Below are 20697 nucleotides of genomic sequence, written 5' to 3' on the forward strand. Positions count from 1 at the left end.
AGAGAGAATGTTTGGATAATTAATCAACCACCCACTGTCACCACCAAGACCAGCCAACACCACCCACTGCCACCACCAAGACCAGCCAACACCATCCACTGCCACCACCAATACCAGTAAACACCACACCACACATTGCTACCACCAAGACCAGTCAACAGTCTAACACCACCAACACCGCCTTCACCAAGACCACCACCGCCTTCAACAACCCGCGAAACCAACTCCACTACCAACCCCACGAAACCACCACCACTACCAACCCTCATGAAATTACCACCACTACCTACCCCCACATAACCACCACCACTACCAACGGAAGACAACACCTAGAAAATCCCACCCCCACGAAAATTAAATCCCAGAAAAACCCACCCCACGAAAATCAAAACCCAGAAAAACCCACCCCCACGAAAACCAAAAACCAAAAATCTCACCCCCAACGAAAATCAAAACCCAGAAAAACCCACCCCCACAAAAACAAAACCCGGATCCGACGAAAAACCGAGAAAATCCCACAAACCCATCACGAATTAAAGTTCTTGAAAGTTGAAGAAAGAGAAAGAAGATCTCAAATCCATGAAACCCACTACAAATTTTTTGAAAGTTGAAGAGAGAGAAAAAAGATCTACAAAAGATGAAGAGAAATAATGATATTGAAAGAGGAGAGAGAAAATATGAGGGAAGATGAAGATGTACATGAATGAAGATGAAGGTAGATGGCTTTAGATTTCTTGAGTTGAAGATTAAGAATTTATGAATTAGATTGGGTTGGTTGTGGTGAACACCATGTGAGAAATTAGTAATTTATTAAATCTGATTATAATTAGTAAATTGTGTTTTAAATTTTTTAATGAAGGTAAAATTGACATTTGACTAGTTTTTTTTTTTACTAAAACAGAAAGAAATTTTTTTGTTACACATAATGCTTAGCGGACAAAAATGGCAAAAGTAGCACATAACTATTAACGGAGATAGTATATACTAAAATTGACCAATCCTTGGATCACAAAAATATACCAGCATATGAGAAAGACAAACAGAGTTAAGAAAAATAATTGATGAGAGAAAGACGAAGACACAGCAGACAACCTTTTTTTAAAATAAAAAAATAAAAGAAATAAAAAAAAACTGGGCATTAAACATAACACATGAACTGTTGCGAGTCAACTTGCCAGCAATCCATAAATGGAAACAATTCCTAACAATTCAAGAAATTTAAAATTAAAAAGTCAAACAAATTCATAATTCATCCAGAAACATAAACCTAATTTCACTCAATCAAATAGGTTGCTGCTGACCTGCCTGTTCTTAACAGCAAATGGAAAATAAGTCTACAAGATTGTGACTTTTGATTCGATCAATGAAGCTGTACCAAACCTTGAATTGACCAATTTGCTCGGCTAGTTGCTTCTTCCTAATAGAAGTTCTCAAACACGAGCTCTCTTGCTACTGCAGCCAGGGCACTTGTACTGCTTGATATGCTCAGCTTTAGCAGGTGTGATTCTTACACATTTACCATGGAACCACTTTTCACAAACATCACAGCAAATCCAAAATTCATCAGAAGCATAGTTGTCGCCACATGCTCCACACAGGGTTGCTCCCTGTTCATCATCTTCCTCTTCTTCTTCCCCGCCGCTCTCAACTTCCTTCGGTGGTGTAGGCATTTTCACAGGCTTAATGTGGTTCTCGGGCTGTCGTGCAGGCTAGAATTGAAAGCAAGAGAAGTTATTTTAGAGTACAATGTATCCTGCAAGTTTTTCAATTAAATTGACAAGAAATAAATTGCAACCTTTCCACCAGATTTATTCTTGCTGCTGCTGTTATGAGGACCAGAATGATCCTTTGGTTGCTTAGCATTTCCGTTCAGAATTTCAAAGACAGTTGGCAAATCATTTATCATCTGAAATAGCTTCTTCCTGTTACCAAATCCCGCAACAGATTAAATCTACAAACAAACCCCAAATATACTTCCTCTGTTTCTCAATACATTCAACAAGTTAACTTTAGATGAATTTATTATATTAACATCAACTTGTTGCATGTAATAAAAAACAGAGAATATATATATATATATATATATATATTGTCTCATCAATATATATATATATATATATATATATTGTCTCATCAATAATCAAGATACTAATGCTGCCTGATACAGAACATGGATTAATTCTTTCACCATACAAAGATAAACTTAATCTTGTTCAAAAAAAAAATCAGTGAAGTTTCAGTTAGTTTTTATTGGAGCTACCGCATGTCAATAAACAACAATATTAAATTCAGACTGATTTCAATTTAGTTGACATAAGTTCTGATTAGTGAGTTTTAATTGAAGAACAAATCCTAGGCCAAATCAAACCAAACCCAAAGTAATTGTCTGTCCGTAAAATAGCAAGAAACATGTCAGACAACAAAAGTATGGAATCCCTCCATTTATAATGCTTGCTACAGTGTGACTTGCACATTTATTAGTTCACAAGTTTGACCCTACATAAATGAAATTACGTATGACAAAAAAAAAAAAAAAAAAAAAAAAAAAAAAAAAAAAAAAAAAAAAAAAAAAAGATTATACAAATTTTAAATTTGAAAACTTTTCATTGAGGATTATCCAACAAAAACATACTTTGAATTAAACATTAACACTTTTTTATATATTACCTTAAGAGTAGTAAATTAATGTGGTCAAATGCATGAATAGTTACTGCAAGTATTCAAAAACGGAGGGGATAACAATTAAGGCATAATGGAAGTACAAAGAATATCCTATTTGCATCAGTCCCCAGAACTTCTGTGACAGAAGTAACGCTGAAAGACCAGAAGGCAGAGACTGATATCAGGTAATCCTTTCTCCATACTAGGCAGCCCAAAGCTGACCATCAATTTCCACTTCCAGTTGACCATATAGCCTCAGCTAAATAAATAGACAGTCCTTGCTAACATCTAAACTTCGGAAATTTCCAGTCAGTCTTCACATCAAAGCTGGACTATCATAGCAGTATGCACAAGACCATGAATTGGACTAACCCTTCCACTCCCACTCCCTTGCCTGACCCCACCCTCCCCACCAAATAAAAAAAATAATAAATAAAAAAGAGATGTTATTAATAAAAAGAATTCCCCCTACTTCCAGTTTGATGCAATTTTTCTTCTTCTTCTCATACACATTAGCCATTAACGCCTTACAACATAAGGCGCAAGCAGCAGCCTAGAAACAAGCGCATAGACACACAACTTTTGTCAGTCTGCGCTTCACAACGCTATGGTGCCAACCATTGCAACTCAATATGCCTTGTGCCTAGGCACGCTTAAGGAGCACTTTTCAAAACTAAGGCAGGTACAAAATTTATCCCTGCCACACCACCCATTTGACTATCCACCCTGGCCTATACCCACCTTACCAATCCTTCCACCTACTTTATCCACCGTAAATACACATACCAAGTTATAAACTCAACACATATAATTAAGTCAAAGTATAAACATAATTTAATAATATAGTTGAAGTATATTGACTTGGGCCCTTTTCACTTGATCCTATTCAAACAATAGCTAAAATATTTACGTTCAATTCAACAAATATTTCCGTTAAATTACTTTAAACTTATAATCTGTAAAAGTCAGTAACTTTAAAGATCAAATACAATAAAGAATCAGTAAAAATAAGTTAAGTCCAGCAAAATATAATGTAATTCTAGAAAAAACAATTTGTGTTGAGCAACAATAATCTAAATCAAATAAAAATAATTCCAGTTCAGCAACAATAATTACAATTCAATAAAAGTAAGGTGAAGAAAATAGGGCCTTATTTTTATACTTGTATTTAATTTTAGTATTTATAAGAATATTTTTAATTTATATAGAATAAGGTATACACATATAACTAGTAGTCTTTAAAAAGGCGGGTACGAGGCAATATGGGTTAGGTATGGGACGGTTTCACCCTAAAACCCACACCCGCCCCTCTACCCATGGCAGGTAAAATTTTTACCCCCATCACCCACCAAATATTCACCCTTACCCACCTAAATGGAGGGGATGCTGCAAGGATCTCCACTTATCTGCGCCACTAACATCACTATCCTTAACACTTTGTTTGGATTGAAGGAAATAGAGGGAGAGGAAGGGAAGAGAAATTAAGGGATAGATAATCTCTCATTTGGATAACAAATGAGGATGGGAGAGAATTGGAGGGAAAAGAAATGGTGGGATCAAATTGCAACAAATTGATCTCTCCAACAAGGGATAGATTTGGAAGGAAAACTCTTCATTCTTCCCTCCCCTCCCCTTCCCCTCCCACCCCTTCTCCTCCCTCCCCTTCTTTTCCAAACACACTGTAAATGTCACTTTCAGTATCCTATAGAATAGGGTGACAGCCAGAGTTGGAAATGACATAGAGATAAACCTGGAAGTGTTGCCGAGATAAGATTACAGCTCCTTCCATTCTGTTGCAAAGGCACTCACACTTGTAGCTTGCTTGACTCAGTGGAAACTAATAATAGCTCTTATCATGACCCATTAATTAAGAATATAAGATACTGAAATTAACTAATTGAACCCAATAAAAAAATTAGGAACATTTTATGTTCTAGTTGACAAGTCAAATGGTCTAAAGATGATCTATGGAGTTAAAAAATAAACAGACAAAAAGAAAAATGAAGCCTGATTTTATCAAGTCAATCTCTTTCACATCAAATCATAAAATTCCAAGTAAATTAAATTAGATAAAAACTACCTTTCATTCTTGGTGAAACCAAAGCGAGCACCAAAATAAAAGGCTACAGCAAGTAGCCATGAATCACTGTGAACAGCAACCAATGATAACCAATCCTTTTCCTGCATGCCATCCCTAGCGAAATTAATACCTAGTGCTGGCTCAGGAAGCTCGGGAGGTACCTCTTCCACAGGTAGATTGACTTCCCATGTTTCATTTGGAAGTCCATACAAACACAAGTTCTCCTTCTCTGCAAGTCAAAAACAACAATGCCTTTCAGGTAAACACAACAGGTGAATAAATGATATCATTAAGTAAAAAACGCATCCCAAGTACATCAATCAAGATAAAAGGTGATAGCTTACTGAGCTTCTTTGATATTAAATATTAAAAAACATCCAACAGAAAAGCATATGAGGGATATCAAAAGTGTAGCAATCAAAATTACCATGAAGGCTTCTTGCAACCATTTTAGCCTTAAAACTTGTAGGATCAAATCCAGTGGCCTAACCAGAAGAAATACAAGCTATAATGGCTAGAATATAACGATAGAGACACAATCAACTGAGAACATATGTTCTTGTTCATCCCCCCCCCCCCCCCCCAACACAAAAAAAAAAAAAAAAAAAAAATCTCCCATCCAAAAACAAACAAAAGAAAAAAGAAATGTACATACTAAAGCCTGAAGTAAAAAGTACAAAGCATGTAAACTACTTGTCCTTACTGCCTTTCAAACCATGCATCATCTTCCCATGTAGCTGTGTTTAGTAAATGTTAAAATAACTTAATGATGCCTCACATACATAATTTTTTTACATTTGGGATTCAACTAAGGGCCAAGGATAACATCAGAAGATTTAAATTTGACCTATAATAGCTACATAAGAAAGTGACCTATCCTCTAGGGAGCCCATATGTGGAAAAGTGGCCTAATATCTAGGGAAAAAGGGGTTATTTATAACTGGGTTAATTATTGACCATCTAGCACAGACCACTTGTCTGATTCAAAGTAAACCCCAATCAAAGCTCACTTTTTTAAATTTTGTATTAAAGCAGTTTATCAGTAATATCTTCCTTGAATTAGCATTAAATCTTTCAATTCAAGAACTCTGCAACTTTAATAAAAACATTTATGACATGAGGTCTTTATCCCATGAGTTACTACAGCATTAGAAAAAGAATACAGCATTGAATGTCATTAGCAAGTCATACCCAAAATGACCGACACATTTCACTGTTTCAGCACTACAACCAGATCATTACTTAATTATTTTTTAAAAAATGTGGGCAGACTCTTACATGGAACACTACTATATAACTACCCAACAAATTTCCTTCCCCTCTCCCCCCCCCCCCCCCAAAACCTCTTCCAACACATACACACAATAATTTATTCACTAAATTCTTCAAATTAAGGACATAGTAAATCTTTCATTCTCAAAAAGAACAATATGCCATATGTTGATGGTTCAAACACAATCATAATAAAATTTATCAATATTTTATAAGAAATGGAATATATACTTTGCTTGCACCTTAATCATCCATCTCTAACAAACTAACACAGTACATATATCCCACTCCACCCACAAAAAAGAAAAAAAGGCACTTCAACTGCCCCCATTCAATACCACAAAATGTAAAAAAGACCAGCATTCTATGCTCACAAGTGAACAAGCTATTGTAGAAGAAAATATTTGCAAGCAAAAATGCCATCCATACAAAATTCAAAGACACAAGAACCTCTAACAAGAAATTTGTGAAGCATCAACCAAAAACACTAATCATGGTTGAACAAGGTATGGTCTACAGATCAATATGCTATAATTTCCTGTGCTATTGAGAAACTTGCAAAATCAACAAGGTGATCCACATAGACCTGTAAAAATTCAACTTAACCCAAACCCTAAACCTGATAATATAGGATTATGAGGTGTAGGGATAGCAGTAATGAGTAATATAGCGAACCTATGATACAAGAAATAAAAAGGCAAGATGTAGAATTGTCCATGAAAACAGTGAAACACAAATTTTCAAAATATAAGAATGATTCAAACCTTTTAAAATAAATAAAATAAAAATAAAATAAAATAAAATTCTATGGATGATTAATTTGTGTGGATAAATTTTCAAATAACTTAACGACACCTCACATACATAGAAAAAAAAAATTAAAAATAATAATGTGTAACCAAAATGTTTATACCTAGACATATATGGAGTGACAAATACGCATTAGCATTAACAATCACAGGTCTAACAAAGAGGGAAATGGTATCATTTTCTCACATTGGAAAAGAATAGTACAAAACAAATGATGAAAACCAAACAATTGAATCTTAATCTTTAGGAAAAAAAAGGGGGGGAATGAAAAGAACAAAAATTGAAAAGGTAACTCCATAATGAATCATGGAAAGAAAAGGAATACAAATTCCAACACAAGACTAGTGCCAGCTATTAGCCAACAAACAATTTATACAATTAAAACATTTGGTTTTCTTAGTAAAATTCGAATTTCATAATTATTTTAGGGGGGGGAGGGGTGGGGGTGGGATTTGGGACTGCACATGCTATCCCTGAATCCACTAGACCCACAACAAACCCAAAAACATTGCATTAAATATTTTGACTCAAATCTATCCAACCCAAAAAACCTATTTTTACCTAACTAACCTGAAAACCATTACATTAAACTCATCTTGAGTTCAATTATTGCAACAATTGAGTTATTGAACATTCACCCAGCATCATTTGATAATTTATTGTGATTATGTGGGATCCTGTTCGAATCGTCTCAATTAATAGTTTCATAATATCTAATTCTTATAAAATTTACTTGTGGATATTTATAGATGTTTAAGATTCAATTTGTGCATTGAGATGTGTTTAAATCCTTATTGTTGCAATATTTAAACACCAAAAGAGGGAGTATATATTAATAAAATTACAATTAGCTAAATGGATAGTCGGTTTTAATAGTGGTTTGTGTTGAATGTAGATGGTATATTTTAATTTGGTCATAATTGTCAACATAATCATTGAAACTTGGTATATCTGGCTTACAGTGTTTACATTTTATTATCCCTTATTCTAGAAAGTAGAAAGTTCAACTTACTTTACAATTTTGAGTTCTTTCAAAAAGTTTAACTCACGTCTACTTCATTCTTCTTTGGAATATCTCTTATCCTGGTGCACCCTTCCTACCACTCAATAATTAAACATTTTTTTATACTTTTTATCTTATTTATCCATACTTTTCTTATTCAGTTACACCCACCCATTTTTTAAACCATCTCTCTTTATTTAATTAGTTGTTTTCTTACACCCAATCACTTTTTTCATGTATTCCTAGAGGCAAGAATCTACAATAAATGAATCGAATTTTCGAGAACAGAAGTAGTATGACCAAATATACGATTAAAGGATTAGCACATTCAAATCCCTTAAACCATTGAGTCAAACCAATATCGTACTATTTTTTATTGCCTTGATAAGTGTTCAAGCCAAACCCAAATATTTTATTCTAATCTAACTTGACCAACCCATTTGGCAGGTCTAGTTCAAAGCAAACCTTAGCCAACGATGTGGTTAAATGGATAGACATTTTTTTTTTTAATGTAGACTAAATTAATGAATATGGATATTAACTAGACCAGTGCTAAAAAAAATATTAGCAGCTACTATTCAACATGATAAACTCCTTGACTCTTCATGAATTGACCAATTGAAGTTGCATGTAATGTTCGATAACACTTGCCAATCAACTAAGCTGTTGGAGGCAGCCAAAATAAAGCCTGGCAAGCAGCAACAAATTCATATCACATGATGAGCATTGATTTCTCTCTGCCACTCTCCTTCACCAACAAACATTCGCTACACCTCTTTCAATTCAATGCAAAAATCACGTTCAATGCCAGTTTTTTTTTTCAAGAACTATCCAGAAATTAAGACATCCATCACTGTAGATAAAATATAAGCAAGAATGAAAGTGGACAAAAAAAACAATGATCTCAAGAAGCCTAGATACCAATGAACTAATTATAATGGATAATCTCAATTTTTATACAAATTACACAAATACATGACAACACTCGAGACACCAATTTCAGAAATAAACCACTTGAGACTCTGTGTATGCCAAGTTGCCAACTAAAGTGAACAGAAACACACATTTTGCAAGCTGTGGAAGGTCAGGATATCTACTTAAGTATATATTAGTCTGTAACGAAGTCGGCAGTTATAATTAATTAACAAATTAACACTGCTTTTGTTACTTATCCTAATTGGTCTCAAGACCGTAGACATGATGATCCAGTAACACATAAATATCACTGTCAGACAACTACTTCATAATAATGTAGTCCTTCCGAGTTTAAATAAATAAAACGTTTCGACTCTCACGTTGTTTAAGGAAGGTTAGTATATTTCTGAGCGTATATTTTAAACACAAAGGAATTTTAAACATGGAGGGAGTATATTTAGAGCGAAAATTTTAAACACTGAGGGAGTATATTTAGAGCGAAAATTTTAAACACTGAGAGAGTGTATTTAGAGCGTAAATTTTGAGCAAAAACTCAATAAAAACTTCACAAAAATGCCTTCCTGACATTAAGCAACAACAATTCAGAACCAGAACACGAAATCAAGTAAAGTAGAGAGTCCAACTGCCTTATTATACAAACAAAAATTAAAAATTGAATCTTATAATATATTAAATATTAATAAATAAAAAAAAAAAAAAAAAGAATTATAAAGCGCAAACGTTAGAGTGAGTAAACCGGCTTACCAGGATCGCATTGCTGATAAAATTTGTCAACGTCTGAAAATTTAAAAATTAAAAAAAAAAAAAAAAAAACAATTATAATTAATTATCAAAACAAAGAAATTATACTATAAAAGATGTCAAATATAGAGAGATTAAATGTAGAAGAGAGAATTAGACCAGAGGTGAGCGCCTTGATCAAACCAGCGCGTCTTCCTTTGAAATCGTTGAAAACTTCCTCCACCGTTCTTGGTGTGTTCTGCGGCAATCCTTCCATTAATCTATTTTTAAGCTTCTTCTGAAACCTTAATTTGAAGTATTTTGTGAATTAGCGACTGTAATTTCAAATAATTTATGGAGTCGAAGCAAATTGTAACGTCAATTTGATGGAATTGAAGTTGATGGTGAAGAAATTAAGATGAAGAACAGTTAAATTAGGGTTTAGGAGAAGAAAATGCACAAATCAATTGAAAACGAGAGGTTGAGAATGATGGAGAGAGAATTGAATTAGGGTTTTAAGGGCTTCTCTCCCCTCTTCTTCCCCTTCTCACTCTGCTTGTTTTTGGGGTTTAAATTGAAATTATTTGAGCAGTTTTTGTTTGTCAAGGACTCTAAGAAGAGCAGACTTTTATTTGAAGGGGGAATAATAAACCACCTTCTTTCTCGTTTATTTTAGGTTCATAAGGTAATAAAAATAATGTCAATTTTATTAACAATAATAATGTCGTTTTCGTAAGGTAATAACAATCATGTTGTTTTTAATTACGTTTATATAAGCTTTATAAGATAATAACAATAATGTTGTTTTTAAGCACGTTTATATTAGCATCATAAGTTAATAATAATAATGTCGTTTTAAATCTAGTTTATTTTAACTTCATAAAATAATGACAATAATGGTTGTTTAATCTACTTTATTTTAGCTTCATAATGTAATTACAATAATTTAATCTAGTTTATTTTAGCTTCATAAGCTAGTGACAGGCCCGTCGCTGACCTAGGGCAGCCGGGCCACCCGCCCAGGGCCCACGGATAGAGAGGGCCTCATCTTCAAAGAGGGCCTCATTAAAGTATAAATTTATCAATACTAGTATCTCTTGTCCTTTGTAGCTTGGTGGTTGGTACAAGTTTGTAAGTATTTAATATACACATAAGTCAGTGGTTCGACAAATTACTACTTGCATAGTATATATATAAACTACTATAGCCTAAATTATTGTTATATTATAATAAAATATCTATTGCTATGTTCCTAAAAAAATAAAATAAAATATTATTTATGGATTTAGATTTTAGATTATGAAGAATGATCCATTTCATTCATAAGAGAAAATCGATCATAAAGCTTCTTTTATACCTTCTTTCTTTTACAAACAATATAGTTGTAGACTTGTAGTAGTATATAGAAGTATTTATTTTTCCATTGAGTATAATTTATTAAAAGTGTTTTTTTTAACTATAGTCAAAACTAGATTATTTGTTCAAAACTTTTTCTTAAGGATGATAATTTGTTCATATTAAAGTATATATACATATATAAAAAAAAAATTAAAAAAATTTCTTCTTCAATATTAATAAAATAAAATAAAATAAATACTTCGTACTACATGCATTAGGGCCCCGATTTCTTCTTTCGCCCATGGGCCCCCGAAATCTCAGAAATGGCCCTGGCTAGTGACAATAATGTCTTTTTAAATCTCATTTAAAGGTTTACATGTCATAGAGTTCAACCTAAAGTAGTCGGCGTGAATTAATTCTGGTTTGATTTAGTAATACTTTGAGATGGTGTTGATTCCTGATAGATCAAGCTGCATATGACCTGAATTTAAGCTGGAACCCGGTTTGAAGAGGAAAATTATCTATTTAAAGTAGAAGTAAACCAACTCTCTTCATAACGTATGCAATTTTATTTTATTTCTTTAAATGATAATTTTTTTTGTTGCACAATATATGTTGGTACAACTCGTTTATGACGCACGATGCGGCAAGGTGCCACATCAGTAACCCCCTCTAGTAAACCTGTTTAAGTAACCTCCCAAGTAACCTGCTGCGAATCAGCCTAACCTGCAAGGAAACTCAAAGACTAACAACAGAATATAGAGGAAGAAGAAGGAAAGATTGTATTAAGGATTAGCAAAATTCAATCAATACACCTTTCTTTCGAGAGGAAAGAAGCTCTGTAAAACTAAGCAAGCTTAACAATAATTTTCTACATAATTATTACAACTTATTCTTCCCCCTTAAATAAACTTAGCCAGCTAATCTCTTGCTTAAAGATTGACAGGCTAAAGTCGTATCACCTAATCAAAAGTAATTCCTAAATCCTCTAACTAATGCAGATAGGGAAGTAGGGTCGAATCCACAGGGAAACAAGTCTTTTTTTTTCCTAATTAATTAAGGCAATCTAAATTATTAAGTAACAATTTGATAATATAGATATAAAACTAAACTACAGAGATTAAGAGTAAAGAAAAAACAATGAATAAAGGCCTAGGGCACATGTTCACCAATAAATAACATTCCAGGGTAAAACATAATAATCAATCATCAATGCATACATTAATCAGATCATAAAGGGCTTTCGCTACGTATTATAATCACATAATTAATCTACCGGTATTAAATCTCATCTCGACTTAACCATTTATAAATTAACCTGCCTATTGAAACTAGACCTAAACATCAATTCTCATCTCTCGAATCTCGAATCAATATTGTCTAACTCATGCATAAAAGATCAGGCCTAATCTAGTCACAGAGCATTAAATCAATCAATAGGAAATTAATCTAGCATTAATAATTAACAACAATAAATTACCCCTTCATATTATTTATGGATCCCTGCAAACCCTAGAAAGGAAACTACTCACACATAATTAAATCTAAACTAATCAAAGCAATAAAACAAGACATGATCAAAGGAATAAATAACTGAGATTAAGAGAAAAGAAATCGTTACCAAAGTAATCTGGAATTAAGAGTAGAGTTAAGAACAAAGTATTAGAGAGAGAAAACTAATCTAAAAACTAAGTAGAGAGAGAAAATATAAGAGAAAAATTAAGAAAGAGTAAAAGAGAATACTAAACTCGCTTAACGGAAAAGTATTTATATTAAGCAAGAATCCTAAACTAAAACAAACTTAAACGACGATTAAACCTCCTAATAATGACACGCGCCCATCGGGCCCGCCTTTTTTACTCCCAGGTATGTCTCTCGCGCCCGGCCGGGTGCGAGTTCGGGCGCCAGCTTTGCTCCCCCGCCCGACCGGGCGCGCCTTCGGGCGGGACCTCTAATGGTCGGGCGGCACTCTTGGGCCACTATTTGGACTTCGATTGGGCTCCAATTCTTCGGGCCAATCCGGATTTCCTCTTCGGATCTTGAATACTCGGTCCAAATGCCCCGGTATCACATAAACCGAGCCCTTAATCACCGGTTCGATGGCTCTAACCGGCCCTGGGCTATGAAGGATGGTCGTGCATCTCCAATGCTCATAGTTACTCCATAATATCTCGGGAAAATGCTCCAAAAGTGCAAATCCCTACAAAAATCAACCAAATCTATGAAAACACTAGAAAACACCAATTAGTAATAAAAGTGGCTCTAAAGAGCCAAAAACACTACTAATTATGACCAAGGGACGGGGGTAAAATACTATATAAAATGGACACATCAAACTCCCCCAAGCCAAACCTTTGCTTGTCCCTAAGCAAAGATCTCATCAATGAATAAATAAATATGCTTTACCCCAAAAAGTAAAAATCAAGCACAAACAATTCAAGGTAAATCTAATAAACATGCTTCAACATCAACCAATCTCATCCATCCAATTACTCTTCCTCCCTAACAATTGTCAAATAGAGAAAACCACAAGAGCATATAGAATTCAAGACTAGTGGTCACACACTCAACTCTCATTTATGTGGCGAGTAAAAGATGTACTCGATCGCTCTCCAACCAACCCCTTTAATGTGAACAATGCCCCCTCCCCCAACTCACACTCTCGTGTGTATAAAAAGATGTACACTCAACCTACTAGTCGACTCGAAATATGTCAAATCATAACTTGCATTGATAAACAACACTTTCATATCCATACAACTCTATGCACAAAGGTCGGAAGGTCTTTAAAGCTTGTAATGTAAGGCTAGGGTAAAGGGTAGGAAACATTTGGGAATTAGTGAGAGAAAAGCTATGCTTGAAGGGAGCAAATCCTAATAACACCCATGATCAAAATAAATAATGATCAACATCTCCAACATAACCAATTCCAACAAGAATCCACCAAAAATAACTCCAAACATAAACAACAATCCCACCACTTACAAATTTCACTCATAAAGATATAATAATGAAGAATTAGAGTGAAATAACAAACTTTATTTTCCAAACTTGAATTTTTAATTGAAACTCAATTTTTTTCTTTCCTTTGATTAACCTCCAACTGGAACATTTGAACATTGAACAATTTTTTCCTTTTTGCTCTTTTTTTTCTTTTGAAGTTCACTCACTTTTTTTTTCATTTTTTTCTTTGAACTTCTCTTTTTTTTTCATAACATCATACTTTATTTTTTCAAGAAGATTAAACATTCAAGCTCATCAAAAATAAACTACAATCAAGAACAAAATAACTTCTCAAAACCCACCGAAATTGTGCAAATAATAAGCACACTACAAACTCCCTTACCTTACTCACTAATAGCTCCCCCAAGCCAAGCTTGGGACTAGTAACCAATGGGGCAAAATAGGCTTGTAATGTGGCTAATAAACAACAAAAAATTCAAGGCAACAACATGGGTAGCAAGAAGGGAACAAATGTATCTACAATCATCTGGAGGCTACCTAAAAGAACAAATGCCTTCGTCCTCCACAATGTGCATAATAATGAGTCATAGAAACATTACTTATAGTTGCAAATCAATACTCAAATTCATTGACATACCAGGAACTATCACACATTCCTAACCAAATCAACTAGTCAAGCACTATATTCACAAGCAGTTGGGCAAAATTGACGCATGTTAGGACATCTAAGCAATCAAACTTCAAATCATGATCAACAAATCCACAATGCTTATCATCATATACCAAGAATAAAAACAATATTTTCCAAGTATATGGGGCACAAGGAAGCATGATTTACAATTCATTGGAACGTATTTTTGTAATTTTTTTAATTTTTCAATTATTTTTTTTTTGTATTTTTCTTATGAGAAAGCAATAAAACTAACCTAGAAAGCTATAAATCTAAACTAAGAAAACACACCAAAAATAAAAGAGATGAGAAAAAGAAAGATACCAAATCCAAAATCTCCCCCAAGCCAGAATCAGACAATGTCCTCATTGGCTTGGGAACTATCCCGGCATGGCTAATCCTCATCATCCTCATCCATGGAGCCGAATCCTCCGCCTCCGCTGCCACCTGCACCACCTGCACCAGAAGAGCTACCACCAAAATAATCAGCATGAAAACTCCCCCCCGCTGGTCCCCCGAAAGGAATGTCTTGGCCGTACCCATGGAAACCAGAATAGTCAGTATAAATACCATGGGCAGTGGGATCCCTATCGTATCCCTGAGGTGGAGGCTGAAACCAGTCAAGGTAAATGGCATCGTCGGGAATGTTGCCCCGACGAGCATAATCATCATACATAGGGTAGAAAGCTCTACCCTGGTTCCTCTCAAGATACCCAAGATACCCTAACCTATGGTCAATGGAGCCTACCATCCTCCTAAGGTCGGTGTGGGAATGCTCAATACGGCCTAAAGCCTGACCTATACTCTGAAGGTCCCAAACTGGGTCAGAGTCAACATGGGGGACAGAGTGAGACATGCGAGGTGGTGAAAGCGCTACCTTGGGCTCAGGCTGGGGTGGTGGGACTGGTGGTGGTACTAGTGGTGCTTGCCCCCTAGCTAGGGCAACTAAAAGGTCGTACGTGTAGGACGCTTGCCTTGGGGGAAAGGCGGTCAAGTCAGGACTAGGTAGGGAAAAGATGGGCAATGGCTGCTCGGTCCCAGTCCTAATGCACCAGTGGGGGGTTTGCTCACTATCCAGTCGTACCCAACCCAACTCCTCAAAATACCTAGCAGCCATATAGGTATCCGGTCCATAGTTAGTCATTTGGTGGGGTCCACTCTCAACAAAACCAACCTTTTTAACTTCTATCCTAGTGATAAGACCTCCTATACGAATAGGGGTACAAGACTAGGTACTGGCGGTGGCATGTCTACTCGGGTGGTGGATGATGTATCTACCTATGTTCAGTTTACCAAACCCATACACATAGTGTCCAATAACAGCTAATTCGTTGGTTTGGGCGTTGTGAGGCTCGTTCCTACCAAGAAAACACAATCCTGCAAATCTTTGCCAGATTTTTGGGATAGGGTGATGGATAGGTTTCGTACTAGCATGTTGGGGGTCGGGGGTCGGTAAACCAGTTAAAGCATGATAAATATCACCCATTTTATAATCAACATGCCATTGAAAAGGTAATTCAGAATTCAATTCAAATAATTTACAAAATTCAACATATGTCAAACTAGTATTCCTATTGTTCAACCTAAAAAATAAGTTCGGTCCATTTCTACTATTTACAACTTTTAAAGAGGACAAAAATTCACATGTTAATTCACGGTATGTAGGATAATGCATGTCAACAAATTTTCTCATTCCTATATCATTCAAAAATCGTTTAACATAATCATACAAACCATAAGATTCAAGGGTAGGGCGGTGTAACCACCGTGAAGGAATTACCTCCCGCCCGGCAAGGTGTTCTAGCCGTTCCTTTTGCTCCTGGCTAGCAACTCGGATCGTTGGCCAATAGAGAGTTGCAAATATGGATCAAACTCCTCCGTCAAACTAGAACTCCTCCCAAAAATTGATCGAGCCCTCTTTAAAGCCATAGTAGAAAAACGGGTGTGAAATTATTTGATTGAAACTTGAAATTTTTTATGTAGGATTGTAGAGGATGAAGAGAGGATTAAGAATATGTAAAAATTATTGGATTTGGGTGAGAAATGAAGAGAATATCTTAGAGTGAAGGTAGAGGTTTTAAGGTTTTAGAGAGAGAAAGTTATGGAGGAAAGAGATAGAAATGAAAAAAAGAAAGAAGAGAGAAGAAGAAAAGAAACACGGCTGGTGTCGCGCCCGGTTGGGCGGACCTTCGCTCGATCGGGCGATCTGGGCGTAATATCTTTGCTGCTTGCGTGCCCGGTCGGGCGATCTACTACCCAAATTATCTTCTCCTCTCGTGCCCGGTCGGGCGGGCGTCGCCCGATCGGGCGATCTAAATCACCGTATACGTCAAATCTCGCGCCCGATCGGGCGAAAAATCGTTAATTCGAACCCTTAGTCTCGAGCCCGATCGGGCGAAAAATTACGATTTTTCAACCCTTGCTCTCGCGCCCGGTCGGGCGAGCTTCGCCCAATCGGGCCCGAGGCTAGCTTGGACTATTTTTGTATTTCTTCTTTTCTTCAATTTTTGGCTAACTCTTTTCCTTCAAACCTGTACAAAAACTCATAAAACTCATTAGATTCCGTCCTCTCTCCTCTCACAAGAAAAAGAAAAGAAAAACTAGTTTAAAAAGCATTAAAATACGGGTTGCTTCCTGCAAAGCGCTGGTTTATCTAGGTCCCGCATGACCTTCTTACCAAGTATAAAAACTAGGACCCTTTGCCTAACGCTTGGTCGGGTGGTTTCTCACCCGGCCAAGTGGTATTTAGGCCAGGACGCGACTTCCTGACATACCCTGTGGGATGCCAATTCACCTTATCTGGTGGGTCCTCCTTGACTTGGACTGGGGGTTCGTCAATACTACACACTAGAGACCCCTTTTTGATTGATGGTTGCTTAAGATTGTCGCTACATTTAGCACTTGCAACTCGATTTGGCGGAACACGTACCGTAGGTTCAATTTCCACAACTTGCTTGTTTAATTCCACCTTCTTATCTTCGAAGCCAAGACCGACAGTGTAGAGGGCTCTTTCTATTGAATCAACCTCCTTTTGCCATTTGTCTATCTCATCTGTAAAGGATGCAACACAAGATACCGCCTCCAAGGGATCTTTTACAAGAGCTAGGGGCTTGTTAGAATAATTTTGAACCACATCAACACTAAAACACTTCTCCTCTATCATGGGGCTTTTAGGGGTATTATTAAGATTAAAAATAATATTATCATCCCCTATTGATAGTGTCAATTTGCCACATCTCACATCTATAATTGCTCCTGCAGTATTAAGGAATGGTCTACCCAAAATAATTGGGGTTTGCATATCCTCATCCATATCAAGAACAACAAAGTCAACAGGTATATAAAATTTACCTACTCTAACAGGAACATCCTCTAAAACACCTAAGGGGTATTTAAAAGAACGACCGGCCATTTGTAGAGTGATATTGGTAGCTTTTAATTTACCCATATTTAGCTTGGAACACACAGACAATGGCATAACACTAACGCTAGCACCCAAATCACATAATGCATTATCAATCATTAGATTGCCAATATGACAAGGGATAGAAAAACTACCTGGATCTTTCAGTTTAGGTGGAGATTTATTTTGAAGTACGGCACTACACTCTGCAGTGAAAGCTACTGTCTCTACCTCACTAATAGACCTTTTTCTTGTCAATATTTCCTTCATGAATTTTGCATATGCAGGAATTTGTGTAATTAATTCAGTGAAGGGAACTGTTACATGCAAATCTTTAACCATCTCCAGAAACTTACCAAACGGCTTATCCAAATTTGTTTTCAAGTGACGATTTGGGAATGGAAGTTTGATAACTGGCTTTGGAATATTACTGCTCTTATCTGGAGCTTATACATTCCCTAGAGTCGTACCCTGCAATGTAAAATCAGATATATTAGTACTACTCTTTAGCTCTGCAGGGCTATTAGCTACATTGTCAGGTTTAATTGAATCAAGATTAGCATTATTTAATAAAATAGGTTCATCATCTCTGGGCATAGGGGGCCCTTCGTAGTTTGAACCACTCCTTAGAGTAATTGCATAGGCTTGATCCGTAGGCCTGGTCGGCTGTGCTGGCAGGGATCCCTGTTGACGGGCTTGTAGAGTAGCAGAAATTTGCGTAATTTGATTATCTACAATTTTATTATGTGCTAGGATCAAATCAATTTGGGCATCTCTACTCTCCATGTGCTTCTGCATACTAGCCAACATCACTCTAATTTCTACCAAAGCAGGGTCGGAAGATGAGGAGGGTTGTTGTGGTTGGTTCTTCTGGCCAGCATTGGGGTGGTAATATTTCTGCTGTTGTTGTTTTGGTGCCTGTGATTCTTGTGGAGGTGGTGGATTTTGAACATTGGTGCTCCGGTAGGAAAAGTACGGATGATTCCGGTACCCAGGATTGTAGTTGTTGGAGTATGGGTTGTTCTGCCTATAAGCTTGAAAGGCATTGACTTTCTCCACGGAACTCCTGCAATCTTGCTCCCAATGACCTAGAATTCCACAATTTTCACAGAAAGCCTCATTAGAATTATTATTAATTGCAGAAACATTAGCTACATTTGCAGTACTGAGATTATCTAGTTTTTGGCAAATAGAGGTTAATTGAGCTTGTAAAAAGGATACAGAGTCAACACTATGCTTCCCCTTGTTAGCAAAGCCTCTAGGATTCCCGTATTGGGAATTATGTATTGCCATATCTTCAATAACTTGACGTGTATCATCAACATTAAGGTTCATAAACCTCCCACTAGCTGCAGAATCCAATATTATTCTAGATGAATTTCCAATCCCATTGTAAAAGGCTTGGATCAACTGTCATTGTGCCAAATTATGGTAGGGGCACTCTCTTTGTAAATCCTTGAACCTCTCCCAAGCCTCATATAAAGTTTCATCGGCCTCTTGGGAAAAGTTCTGAATAGCACTCCGTAGTACAACTGTTCTCTTTGCAGGATAATATTTGTTATAAAAATTTAAAACAAGAGTTTCCCAGTCGGTTATACCAAGTGCAGTTCTATTTAATCTATTAAACCATAATTTGGCTTTTCCACTTAAAGAAAAAGGAAAGAGAATATTCCTGATTTGGTCTTGTGTGACCCCAGCTTGCCTGATGGTATTACAGTACTGACAGTAGTCTGCAATATGGAGATTTGGGTCTTCACCCTTAGCTCTACTAAATTGCTTCCTTTCTATCATCGTTATAAATTGGGGTTTAATCTCAAACTGTACCCCATCAAGAGCTAGAGTGGGAGTAAGGTGCTAAAAATCTGAAGCTTTGGTTGTGAATAATCACTGAGCTTCTTCGCCATCTCTGATTCTAGATCAGATGATATCTCTGAATCGCTAGAATCAGCTGGAGGGTCTCGGTGACTATTATTATCACCGGAACCCGCCAGGATTTGCCTGTAGAAATTCTTTTGTCTATGGAAGGATCGTTCGATCTCAGGATCGAATGGGATGTAACCTGATCTGGAACACCTGGGCATAAACAAAGAACTAAAAGCAAATATGAGACTTGCCTCAAAGAACTAACGTTCTTTTAGACAAAAAGAAATAACCTAGACTACAAAAATAATTAGAAATGAAAATAAAACTGTTTCCCCAGCAAAGCCGCCAAAATTTGACAGGCTAAAGTCGTATCACCTAATCAAAAGTAATTACTAAATCCTCTAACTAATGCAGATAGGGAAGTAGGGTCGAATCCACAAGGAAACAAGTCTTTTTATTCCTAATTAATTAAGGCAATCTAAATTATTAAGTAACAATTTGATCATATGGATATAAAAGTAAACTACGGAGATTAAGAGTAAAGAGAAAACAATGAATAAAGGCCTAGGGCATAGGTTCACCAATAAATAATATTCCAGGGTAAAACATAATAATCAATCATCAATGCATACATTAATCAGATCATAAAGGGCTTTCGCTACGTATTACAATCACATAATTAATCTACCGGTATTAAATCTCATCTCTCGAATCTCGACTTAAACATTTATAAATTAACCTGCCTATTGAAACTAGACCTAAACATCAATTCTCATCTCTCGAATCTCGAATCAATATTGTCAAACTCATGCATAAAAGATCAGGCCTAATCTAGTCACAGAGCATTAAATCACTCAAAAGGAAATTAATCTAGCATTAATAATTAACAACAATAAATTACCCCTTCATATTATTTATGAATCCCATAAACCCTAGAAAGGAAACTACTCATACATAATTAAATCTAAACTAATCAA

At 35.9% G+C, this 20697-nt stretch overlaps 1 protein-coding gene and 1 non-coding gene across 2 annotated transcripts; one reads left to right on the forward strand and one right to left on the reverse strand.

Moving 5' to 3' along the window:
- Positions 1–1040: 1040 nt before the first annotated feature.
- Positions 1041–10095, reverse strand: LOC145643177 (PHD finger protein Alfin1-like). The gene is made up of 5 exons (XM_081694334.1): positions 9663–10095; positions 9507–9539; positions 4742–4970; positions 1796–1922; positions 1041–1709 (listed from the first exon to the last, which is right to left on the reverse strand). Exons 1-5 carry the CDS (start codon positions 9757–9759, stop codon positions 1431–1433), a joined length of 765 nt encoding a protein of 254 aa, XP_081550460.1. The 5' UTR covers positions 9760–10095; the 3' UTR covers positions 1041–1430.
- A 9185-nt stretch (positions 10096–19280) lies between these two features.
- On the forward strand, positions 19281–19387 carry LOC145565607 (small nucleolar RNA R71). The gene has a single exon (XR_014095062.1). It is a non-coding gene; the product is annotated as a small nucleolar RNA R71 (small nucleolar RNA).
- Positions 19388–20697: the final 1310 nt, after the last annotated feature.

The sequence above is a fragment of the Chenopodium album genome, chromosome 1 (assembly GCF_948465745.1).
Source record: "Chenopodium album chromosome 1, dcCheAlbu1.1, whole genome shotgun sequence".
In the NCBI taxonomy this organism is placed as follows: Eukaryota; Viridiplantae; Streptophyta; class Magnoliopsida; order Caryophyllales; family Amaranthaceae; genus Chenopodium; species Chenopodium album.

Bases quoted from the DNA above. Each gene is read 5' to 3' on its own strand.
- LOC145643177 (XM_081694334.1), bottom strand. From the start codon at position 9,759: ATGGAAGGATTGCCGCAGAACACACCAAGAACGGTGGAGGAAGTTTTC. The intron at 4,971-9,506 runs GTAAGCCGGTTT...TTTGACTTGCAG, and splicing joins TTATCAGCAATGCGATCCTG to AGAAGGAGAACTTGTGTTTG. The intron at 1,923-4,741 runs GTAGTTTTTATC...ATTTGGTAACAG, and splicing joins GGTTTCACCAAGAATGAAAG to GAAGAAGCTATTTCAGATGA.